Source organism: Hyperoodon ampullatus (genome assembly GCF_949752795.1).
Source record: "Hyperoodon ampullatus genome assembly, chromosome: 8".
Taxonomy (NCBI): Eukaryota; Metazoa; Chordata; class Mammalia; order Artiodactyla; family Ziphiidae; genus Hyperoodon; species Hyperoodon ampullatus.
The window spans coordinates 6,882,832-6,895,300 of record NC_136921.1 but is presented as its reverse complement, the minus strand read 5'-3'; the positions used below and the strand labels follow the sequence as shown (position 1 = coordinate 6,895,300).

Genomic DNA, 12,469 nt, shown 5'->3' with positions numbered 1-12,469 from the left:
TTCTTTGCTGAAAATTCAATATTGTCAGCTCTAGGAATAGTGCTAACACTCTGTCTTAACAGAGTAACTGCAAAGATACATCTTTAGTGGTATTTCTTTAAGCCAGGATTCAATAACCACTGGTTCAATTGAGTTCAAGGTTATCACACTAATGAACAGCCTGTCATATCATCTGCCAGCAGTGAAATAGTTGCTACTGCAGATAATAATAGCAGCTGAGTTGATGCCATGTTGCAAAAGAAATCACTTGCTTAAATCTTGTCCTCCTTTTTTCCTGTATTTTGCTCTGTTGTACAGAGAGAAACCCTGGCACGCTCTGTCAATCCCTGTAATTAGCAAGATACGTACTTCCAACTGGGGGAGGAGGAAAGGCCATATTGGATTTGCTAGTCAGGGAGGAAATATACACACATCAATACTGTAAAATAACTGCAAATGTGAAAATAAAGAAAGCCATTTGTACAGTGGTAGACCAAACAAAGGAAAGCTCAACAAGCTTCCTGGTTGGCAGAAATAAAAATATATTGCCTTCTTCATAATGGTAACTTGCAAAAAAAAAAAAAAAAAAAAGATTTAAGAAACACTGAGGTACAAATAATTTTTTCCTGTGAGAAAAAGAAGCTGAGAGAACTGCTGGGTTGAAAGCTTAAAAAAAATGCTTTACTGTAAAAAATTAAAGTACACACACACACATACACACACACACATATATATAATATAAATGTCTTTTCAATCCTTAGTACTAATTAAGAGCTTCATGTATATCTTCAAGACACTTCATACAAGTTGACTTCCCTTGAGGGACCTTCCTGCTACCAAACACTGAGCAGGCACACTTAGAAAAGGCAAGGATCTATCTTTACCTTTGCTGCTTTAACCAGCCTGTCACAAGTCCCACAGTGGTACAAGTTGTCGTAGTCAAAGACTTCCTCTTCCACATACATGTTCCAGAGTGCATCTTCCAAACCTGATACATTTCTGACCGCTACTGTGAGATCTAAGAAGTCTTCCTGAAATACACATGAATATAACATTGAAAAAACAATTCCACAGAGGGTCACAAACATCACCAATTCACACATACACTGGGAATAATCAGATATATTTTTTTCTAAAACACATATATTTTTTCTATATATGAACGTATACATCTCCTGATTAGATACTGTGAAATTCATAACAATAAATTATTCTTTCTAAACCAAACTATAACTTAGCTTAAAATACATCAGGAACCAGTTTACAAGTTCACTGTAGACACAACGAAACCTATTTTATCAGGAAATAAGACAAACCATTTAATACACGAATTGAGAAGAGTATATGTGCAGGGTTATTAGTGCTGTCTTAGTCTCTAGGCTGGCATGGCAAGGCCAGGGTTGGACTCTCTCATGTAAACTCTTCTTCCTCCTCTTCTGCTAGGGCTGGTTTAAGAAAAAAATTATTTTGAGCCAGGATACAAAGGTATTTTTACGAAAATTAAGAGTGTATTTTGCAAAATGCGAGTCTACCAATTCTACTAAAAGTACATTTGAATTACAACATATTTCTAGTAATAACCAGTTACAATTTGACAAGTTTAAAGCACATTTATCATTTTGTGTGCATGTCTGTGCAACAGCATTACCTTAAGGGATTATGGGGATTGTAAAATAATAGCACTAATTAGTTCAAGGTGGAAATCTGAAGTAATAAAAGTAACATTCATATGTGATTTATAATATAAATATGTGAAAAGTTAATGTCTGTAGTTTATAACGTGCCTTCATATATGTTATGTTTTGAAATTACTTTGTGAATCATTACATTATACTGGTCAATCATACAGTAATCCAAAGACATACAACATCTTAATATTTCCAAACTAGGCTGGCTAAACCTTCTATTAGCATAGGCAATAAGGGCCAAAAAGTCTTTTTTATGCCCAACACTTTCATAAAAAATAGAAATATATATATATACATATATATTCTAAAAAGCAATTAATGCAACATTTAGAAAATGGCATTTAATTATTTTACTCATATAGTCAAATACAGAAACTTTCTATAACTCTTGCCATAAAAAAATATTTTTATTAAAGGACAACTGTTCATTGATGAAATCATTTGCTATATAAGATTTGTAGTGCAAGTAGTGATTATTATATTTATATGAGCAAATTTCCAATTAGATGAAATGGGCAATCTCTGTTATGACAAAGAATTGAAGGTTACACTAGCTTAAACAGGATTATAATATCTTTATATAAATAATATTTAAACCTAAGCACATGCATACAAATGAACTTTCTGAGGGGTATCAATAAACTAAATCCAATATTTAATTACAGATCTAATTGTCAATTTAAATATTCCTCAGTATTCTCTATTTTTATTACTTCTCTAAGTAACTTTCTTTATAATATTCCAACCACCAACCATAATGATATTGGCTTTTCTCATAAGGTCACTGGTCCCTACTTGTAAACACCCCCCAAATCTACTTTCTAAATATTAGAGTACTAAATAAATGATTAAAGCTACATCTTAAGATATCTACTTCTTTCAGTTTACATGGAAAAATCTGGATTATAAATTTATAATCTGGGTGTAGCTAGAGTACAAGAAAAAACTGATAAAGTTATTTCTAGTAATAAACACATTAATCCTCATGTGGTATAGATCACAGATTGAATTGCATGAATTATAATTTATGATTTAACTTATTACTAAAATACTCTTGCATATTCACCTGCTTTTCACTGACATTCTTACATTCTTTACAAACAATCTGGTTAACAATGGTTCCGTGATATAGACGACTGATGAGGTCATGGCCGGAGGTCCCAACTAAAGAAGTTTCCAGAGCACTAAAGAGAATGCGATTCAGTTCCTGTACATCATGTTGCCTCATTTCCTATAAAACAGGTAACTTTTAAATGTAATTTTGTGCTTCAGATTTTTAAAAACAGATTTTTAAAGTGATATTAGTTTAAAAACACAAGACGTATCTAGAAATCCAAAGGTAAGCCTCGATCAAATGTAAGGATGACTGTGCTAAACAAGCTGAGAGCAGGTTAGAGACCATCACCTATTTCTACTTTTACTACAAAATGAAAATATAAACAGATGGTGTTCAGTGTGTACATATAACTCAATTCACTTGAAAACAGGAAAGTGCATTTATTCTGTGGGACACCATATGCATGGCCGGGCCACAGAGAGGAGGGGGGAAGAGGGAACATACAGGCACAGAGCAGTCTCTCTAAGAGCCGGCAGTGTGTGCACAGTGGAATCTCAGCTCAGAGGGACTGGTAAACACTCTGAATTATCAGCATTTGAAAAGAACTAGAATTTGCTGCTTTGATATATACAGCCCAACTAAAGGAAGACTAACACAGTGCTACTGAGAAAAATTCTGATGGAACCTGCTTTAATCTATGAATCATGCAACTGTATGTGAACAGGCTGAACTACTCCCAAAGAACCATTTATAAACCCAAAGCCAAGGGGCACACCAACACTTAGAAGTGGAGAAAACAAGAAAGAACCAGCACAGGAACCCGAGGAAGAGCCAGGCAGCGGAGAACCAGGAGAGCGAGGTCACGGGAACAGCGGAGGGGTGGTGGGCGCTACTACTGAGGGCTATGGAGAGACAAGCGGCGTCTCCAGGACCTGGCGTGAGGGTGCCGTGAGTGACTGTGACAAGAAGGCAGGAAGCGGGCAGAGAGCAAATGGAAAGCGCAGAAGTAGAGGCAGTGAGGGACGATGACTTTGAAGGTAAGTGTCATATGAAGAGAAGCTGAGAAAGTAGATGGAAGCTGGAGTAACACGTGGGACTCAGGATCTTTTTCTTAGTTTTTAACACACAAGACACTAGGTGATATAAATTTCTCCAATATCACTGGTTCTGATGGGACAGAAAACTTGTGGAAGTTTCAAGATCTGTTTCTGAACAATCCTAAATTTGGCAAAGGTGCCTCAGAGACCCTCTCTACCACTGCAGGTCCAGTCCTAGAGGGTTTACTACATGATTTTATTTAGAAATCAATCAATAAAGTTTTCACAGTTTTTTAAGAAGTATGAAGCCAGCAATTGAGAGGAAGCTCATTATCAAAAACAAAGGGAATTCCATCAACTGATGACTAGATTAAAAAAAAACACAAACCACCGTGGCATACCCATCCAACAGAAGATTATCTGGCAATAAAAAGGAATGAAGTGCTGATACATACTACAACACGAATGAATTTTGAAAACATTACTTTAAGTGAAAGAAGCTAGTTACAAAAGTTCACATATTATACAATACCATTTTTGTGCAGTGTCCAGAACAGGCAAATCCACAGAGACAGAGAGATTAGTGGTGGCCAGGGACTCAGGGGAAAGGGCATGCAGGGTGTGGGTGACTGGTAATGGGTATGGGGTTTCTTTCTGGGGTGGTGAAATGTTCTAAAATTGACTGTAGTGATGCTTGTACAACTCTGTGAATATACTAAAAACACCCACTGAATTGTACCCTTTAAAAGAGGGAAGCTTAGGGCAGAAGAATTTTATCTCAATAAAGCAGTTTTTTTTAAAAACAAGGAAAGAAAAAGGGAATTAACCCTAAGCCCCTGCCCTACACCAGAAACTCAACACACACTCTTTAGGGAATGTATTACACCCCACTGTACTCCCAAGCCCAAGCCCCACCTCTCTAACCACATGGCATCATCTAGTCAATGAGTGTTTCTGGTTAAAAGACAAGAGTTTATAGTTTATTTTTGAAGGCAACATACCCTTATTCTGATCATTGTCTCTTTAAATTCTGTGATGGTCTCCCATACCTTCATCTCTGCATCTATTCCATAAAAAACCACAGACCTAGCTTTGATTTTATACAGCTAACAGCTCATCAATATCGACAACACACATCTTAGTGCTGACAAATGTTTAGTGTTTGTATACAGTGAAATACTTTTTAGGAACTCAACAAAAAAACGAGAGGACGTCCACACACAGTAGGATACAGGAAGAAAATGAAGACAGTCAGGAGAAAGGCAGGACAGTGAAAATGAAAAGACCTGCCGAGAATGGTTTCACTGTTTTGCTTGAAGCAAATGTTCAAATTGGAACACCCAGATTCAAACACACAAGCATGCCATAAAGGCAGACAGAATTACTGCCAGTCAGCTTTTTAAGTTGATAAGCAGTTTGCTATAAAAATGGCAATTTCCATTAATGTAACAGGTGGTATACCTCAACTAGACTATACAAATGGTAGAAATGATAAAACCCAGCTCTTATACTTCTCCCTGTATCTTCAACCCTCTCCCTCAACCCCAAATCACACTCATTCATAAAATCCTGGATACAGCCAAGTGTCTAAAAATGTTTTACTGGTTTGTAATTATCTAATATTAGAAGTAAATATTTAAACAATATCTTGAGACCATAAGACAAAATTAAAGGAGAAGTTAGATAACATTATGAAGCCAGTGTTCAGTCTTTACTGCTGGTCACTCTCCCCTGGAGAAGCTGACCTTCATACCTCATCACTGGTCCACCCAAAGCTGTCAGTGAGGTCTGCGGTGGACGCGGCTTCCTGGTCTAAGAGCAGAAGCTGTGCAAACAACCGCTGTAACTGCAAAGGTATGATTCGGACCTGAATGAGAAAAAAATGCATTTCTAAATATCTTTTAAATGTTGGTTGGGCCTTTTTAAAAGAACTGCATACTAATTTTCTCCTACCTCCTAGTTCATTTAGTTCACTTGGGAGAAAATTTATAAATACTGTAAAGGGTGAATGAAGATTCATTTTTCTTTGAAAATTTTAATTCAATACAATTCTTAGCTATACTGACATATCACAGATCAGTATTAAAACCCAAACAGGCCCTAATAAACCACCCAATTATTTACAGAATGACAGTAATTCAAGTCTCTAATAGTTCATCCTTTCTCCAAAATACCTCAGTTACAGACATACTCCCTATGAGGAATTTTCCAGTCACAAGTATCTCACAGGGCTGGCTGCACCCTCCGTTGCTTTCTTCCTGCTGGCGCCACGCCCGTTCCTGCCTGTGTGCTCTGGGCCAGGGCCCTGAGAAGGCTGCCTGGAGCCTGATCTGAAGACTGGACTTAAATATCTAAAGTAAGAATAAACCTTTAGAAAACTTTATGGCAATTTTGCATTGCCACAGCATTTTTATTATATCCAATGAAAGTCTGATCTGCAACAGATTGTGAATAAAAAAACAAAAAAAACGGGCTCTTTGCCACACGGGGAGTTGGAGAAGCATTGGGCTGGATCATGAAAGACTCTTAATAAGAAGTACAGGGCTGGACTTCCCTGGTGGCGCATTGGTTAAGAATCTGCCTGCCAGGGGATTCCCTGGTGGCGCAGTGGATAAGAATCCGCCTGCCAATGCAGGGGACACGGGTTCAAGCCCTGGTCCGGGAAGATCCCACATGACGCAGAGCAGCTAAGCCTGTGCGCCACAACTACTGAGCCTGCGCTCTAGAGCCCACGAGCCACAACTACAGAGCATGTGTGCTGCAACTACTGAAGCCGGCATGCCTACACGCCTAGAGCCCGTGCTCTGCAACAAGAGAAGCCACCGCAATGAAAAGCCTTCGCACTGCAACGAAGAGTAGCCCCCATTCGTGGCAACCAGAGATAAACCCTGTGCGCAGCAACCAAGACGTAACTCAGACAAAAATAAATAAATAAATAAATAAATTTATTTAAAAAAAAAGAATCTGCCTGCCAATGCAGGGGACACGGGTTCAAGCCCTGGTCCGGGAGGACCCCTCATGCCGCGGAGCAACTAAGCCATGCACCACAACTTTTGAGCCAGCGCTCTAGAGCCCACGAGCCACAACTACTGAGCCTGTGTGCCACAACTACTGAAGCCCACGTGCCTAGAGTCTGTGCTCCGCAACAAGAAGAGCCACCGCAATGAGAAGCCTGTGCTCAGCAACAAAGACCCAAGGCAGCCAAAAATAAATAAATGAATAAATAAATTTATTAAAAAAAAAAAAAGTACAGGGCTTCCCTGGTGGCACAGTGGTTGAGAATCTGCCTGCCAGTGCAGGGGACGTGGGTTTGATCCCTGGTCCGGGAAGATCCCACATGCTGTGGAGCAGCTAAGCCCAAGCACCACAACTACTGAGCCTGTGCTCTAGAGCCTTCGAGCCACAACTACTGAGCCCACGAGCCACAACTACTGAAGCCCGCACACCTAGAGCCTGTGCTCCGCAACAAGAGAAGCCACCACAATGAGAAGCCTGCGCACCACAACAAGGAGTAGCCCCCACTCGCCACAACTAGAGAAAGCCCGCGTCCAGCAACAAAGACCCAACGCAGCCAAAAGTAAGTAATAAATAAATGTATTAAAAAATTTATTTAAAAAAAAGTACAGATTTTAGGAGACTTCCCTGGAGGTCCAGTGGTTAAGACTCAGCGCTTCCACTGCTGGGGGGCATGAGTTTGATCCCTAGTCGGGGAACTGAGATCCTGCACGCCACACAGCATGGCCAAAAAAAAAAGTACAGATTTTAGTCTGAGGGTGATGAAGTTCTGAATGATGTTTAAGCAAGGGAGAAACATGATTAGATACGCATTTACAGTAAACCAATCCCTCACTCAATTTACTTCCAGAATACCAAACTGAAAGAATACTGGCCCCTTATTTTTTGTTGTTGCTACAAGTAAGTGCATTAAGTGGACTTTTTGGCGTGCTAGTGCAGACAACTCGTGAGTATGTCCTTAATGGAGAGAGAGGTATGTCTAAAAAGCAGCAGCAGCATTGCATGTGCATAAGTAATTCTCTGTTGGAAGGGCAGTTCCCTTAACAGTAAGGTACAGGCCAAGACACTTTCTGAAAATAAAGATCATATTTGGTAATTAATAAAATTATTGATTCCTACGAATAAGCAACTTAATTCTTTCCTTAAAACATTTCCTCAGTACTCCAGAAAACCCCTGTGAATCAAAGATTTTAATACCTTTGCGTCAGGTTTATCCTTATCCTCTAACGAACCAAGCTCTTCCGGGCCAAGAGAAAATAAAGCTTCTAAACAAAAAAGTAGAATCACAGATGTAAATGACATTATCTCATTTTTGAAAACTGTTTTAGAAAGCCAAGGCCACCAGTAAGTAAAAATCAGTTAAAGATTCAGAAATATGACTTGACAATATTTACACCCTTACCCTATACATCTTGCTTTCTGGTACTGTTATTTTTAACCACTGACCCTATTAGAAAGTGGGAAGCTAAGGTTTCAACAAGGGAGAGCTGTAAAAGGAAAATTATACATATAAAAACCGTAACATCAGAAATCTTTGGTGGCTTCTTATTGCCTATGGCAGTGGGTCCCAAAAGCCACATGAGGAATACTAGGAAATACACAATATATAATAGTGTCACACGTGTTTGTTAACAAGCCACATGTGAGACTTCCAACCATTCTTTCATGAGAAGGAGCACCTTTAACTCTGAGATAACGCCCTTCCCATTTGGGTATGAAAATATCTTTTCTGCATTGAGGGTAATAACAGATGGTGGTGACCTTACCTGGAAAAAGACGTTGGCAACCCAGTGCCGGTCTCCAGAACTTGTTTATAATTCAATGTCTGGGTACGCCACCCAGTGGGGCGTATCTGAATCTTTTGGGAAGTCTATATTCAAACAGATAGGAACACCTACTGGGAGACTCTGATATACTCCAGGGAGATAAGGGATGGGACGGGTGTTGCCTTGCACTGAAAACCACTGCTGCCTTAGTGATTACTGTTATGTTATATTCCTCCCGAGCTCCCGGCAGGAACAGGGAAAGACACTACATGAAGGTTACAAACATAAAGGTTAAAGCATAAAAACCATACAAAGACTTCCACAATCGCCTCCCACTACTCCCAGGTACACTGATCTGGGAGTACAGTGGAACCCAATCTAGTCCTATTCATTTAAATATGATTCCAACAAGTTGCAAAAATTTCCCCTCAGTTCTCTGCCAGTCCTTACCCTTTCCAAATTGTACGCCTTCTTCAATAAGCTTCAGGATCCGCGCTACGCCTTACTAGGAGTGTGCGAGTCACACTAAGGTGTCGGCCCATGTGCTTGGCTGGCCACCCCCTTTGCTAGAGAGAAGGGGGCCCGGCGCTCTCCATGACCTGCCTGCCTTCCCCAACAGTCGCCTTCCTCACCCTCTTCTTAAGGCTACTTCTCTACTTTAAGTTGCCCTTGAACTTCAATTATACTAAAACTTGGGAAAAACTTAACCTCCCTAGGAACCCGCTTATTCATGCTCCAAATTTCTAACGGTGGAACTACTGAAGGCACTGGGGGGATATTTTTATGGAGTGGATGGAGTCACAGACAAGAGGCAACACTCAAATCCACATGCACTTCGACCCATTAGAATGGCCCTGGGAAGGGGATAATGGTAATTATACACTAAATCTCTGGAGGCAGGACGTCTCTGTAAGCTTAGAAGCAACAGAAAGTGTCACAAAACTTTGCTAAATTTGGTAGTGGTGGGAAGGGGGATGAGATACTGGATACAGGATGAGCCAGGTTGTCTGTCCTCGGAATATGGAGACATGGTGGGGAGCTGAGCTACAGTCATGGAGCTTCATAGCTGGGGGCCCCCAGTCAGGGCCATGTGAAGGCAGAGGAATCTTCACACTGAAATCAAGGGAACACAGAGACTAAGACCCTTGTGGAGGAGGCTGGTTTGCAGAGGAGGAATGGGACAAACATGTAGAGAAAAATAGGGGCAAGAAATCAAGGGTCCAAGGAGGTCAGGGTGGCTTCCTGTAGGTGATTTCTAGGAGATTCCTCTATATTCTTACAGTAAACCTCCCTTTTAATTGAGCTACTTTGAGTGGGTTTCTGTTCCTTATACACACAGTCCCTTATCTAACACCTTGGATCTCTGGAATTCAGAATTTCCAGATTTTAGAAAGGTAATATGAAGAAAGGGTCCAATATGTTAACGTTACATCCCCAGCAGAGTCTGGGACAAACAGTATCTATTAATCAAGGACTTAATATTCCTGTAACAAGGGAGGGTGGGAGGGAGGGAAATGCAAGAGGGAGGAGATATGGGGATATATGTATATGTATAACTGATTCACTTTGTTATAAAGCAGAAACTAACACACCACTGTAAAGCAATTATACTCCAATAAAGTTGTAAAAAAAAAAAAAATTAGGCAGTCTCTAGCCTAAAGCATTATACAATTCCAGAGAATAAAAAAAAATGTGAAAGTTAAAAAAAATATATTCCTGTAACAAATGTATGACTGCTCACCCAAGTGAGATAATTAAGGCTATAAACAGTCTCACAGCAGGTCAAGCTCTCAGGCCAAACAAGTTCAGATTATTAGGTCAGGCTGTCAAGAGTTTTCCAGATTTCAGAACTTCAGATAAACGATTGTGGACTGTATGAATAATGTGACAACTCCTCCCCACTCCAAAAGGAAGCATATAACTGTACTGAGTAACTCTGGTTTGAGTGTTTATTACTTTGAGAAACTCAAAAATACAAATGGTGTACAATAATGAAGGCTGGCACTCATGACAAAATTGTCTATGTTGTACTTTAAATGATAGGAATTTGAAAAGAAATACATTGCCTTATTTTTTTTTATCTTTTTACGGAACATGACTGATCACACAGAAAGTATTCATAATTTAAGCTTCACCTTCCTCTGCAGAATTACCAATTTAAGTCCCTCATTAGCAACAATTAACACACACTGTCGAATACACATTTAAAATACTTTGTCTATTTGTGATTCTGCATAATTAATTACAGGGAGATACGAGGATACATATTACCAGCCAAATGCATGTAACATAGCATACCTCTGAATTCAGGTGTGAAATGAAGAGTCTGAAGAAGGGAATTGAGGTAACAGGTTCCACCCTGATTTCTGATTCCACTTAAATTGGTGAATTCTCTAGGAGCAGGTGGCTCCAAAGCTTTGGTCTTTAATTTCTTCCCTTTTCCATAATGATCGTTTGACACACTGGAATAATCCTCTTCAAACAGGTCCCCAAACATTGTGAAACTAAATACTACCCTTAAAAAAAAAATAACATGTTATAGAAACGTTTTTATTTTTAAAAAAAACTTCCCCACATCTCCCTTTTATACTTGGGAGTCTCCATTTTAAGTCACTCTTTAGAAAGTACAGACAGTAGTTCGGGCTTTGGAGGCGGCAAGACCTGAATTTTTTCATCCCTGCTCCGCACTACCTGTGCGACCGTGGGCAGGTTACTTAACCCGTGTTCTTGTAAGTAAAATGCGACACCAACTGTCACGCGGGGTCATTTAAACCATCAAATAACATATTGAAAGAAAGGCATTTAGGGTACAGGGTTTAGCCCACAATAAATGACAGCTGTTTTTAAAAAGGCATATTGATATCACTTGTGAAAAAAGAAAGACAACCCATCCATACACCTAATCTGCTCAGGTAGCAGAGCCACAGCTAGATTCTGAGCGTTGACAGTGGCCTAGGGACCATGAGTCACTTCCTAAAATCTCTGCTTCTCAAACTCCTTGCACCAGATTATGACACTTAAATAAGTTAAAGGGAACAAATTAATCTTTATAGTAGTTTAGTACATGTCCCCGAAGCCGGACAGCCGGGTGGAGATTCAGTGGGAAAAAAACACTGCCATTAAAAAAAAAACACAAAAAACAAACCAAAAAAACCACTGCCATTTAAATCATGGAGCCCCGAGGGCTTTACAACATGTATCCATCCAGTGATCCCAACATGAGCTCCTGGGATCTAAAGAATCCGCTCCAGGTCTCTCACATCGAGTGTGGAGGAGGGTCACCTGGAGACGAGAAAGGCCAGGCGCCTAGCACAGTTCCTAAGCGATAGGAAACGCTGAAATGCTATTATTTGCCTTTTCAACCCGTTCCTCAGAAGAAAAGCACAAGAAATGGAACTTGAAAGCGCGGCCTCGAGCGCGTGGTCTAGATTCCGGTCTCCTCCACTCCACGGTCAGACCAGGCCCTCAAGCCCTCCAAGCCACCGAGCCCAGGCGCGCGAGGAGGCAGAGGTCCCCGCGGCGGGGGACCGCAGCCCTACACCAGGAGGACGCCGCATCCCGGGGCCGGCCCGGGCAGCCTCTCGCCTCGGCCCCGCTCATCCCTCCCGAGATTCCCCGGTCGCAGGCCCCACTTACTGCCTAAAGCCCAGACCCCCGCCCCGGCCAAAACTCGAAGCGAAAGAACACGCCTCTACCGGGGACCGCCATGTTGACGTGGGCAGCTCTCCCGCGGCAAAACGCGTGAGCGATTTATGGAACGCACGGACTACGTCTCCCAGGATGCCCGGCGGGGTAGCGCCGGCCCGCGGCGCGGGGCCTTATGGGCAATGTAGTTCTTTTGGCCTGAGAATGCGCGAGTCGCGTTGGGTGGACAGTGCTCGCTTCCTTGTCTGCTGGCGGGTTCGCGAGTCCGCTCGGTGAGCCGGC

At 41.0% G+C, this 12,469-nt stretch overlaps 1 protein-coding gene across 4 annotated transcripts in view; it reads right to left on the bottom strand.

The window, feature by feature from the left end:
• Positions 1-11,039, bottom strand: part of USP40 (ubiquitin specific peptidase 40) — a gene marked incomplete at its 5' end in the record, with an annotated part of 91,421 nt that extends 80,382 nt beyond the window's left edge. For all 4 annotated transcript variants that reach the window (XM_079710520.1, XM_079710521.1, XM_079710522.1 and 1 more), the window contains 5 exons: positions 864-1,010; positions 2,734-2,898; positions 5,515-5,628; positions 7,974-8,041; positions 10,841-11,039. In XM_079710520.1, coding sequence (XP_079566646.1) covers positions 864-1,010; positions 2,734-2,898; positions 5,515-5,628; positions 7,974-8,041; positions 10,841-11,039 — 693 coding nt within the window. The remainder of the gene's footprint in view (positions 1-863; positions 1,011-2,733; positions 2,899-5,514; positions 5,629-7,973; positions 8,042-10,840) is intronic.
• Positions 11,040-12,469: the final 1,430 nt, after the last annotated feature.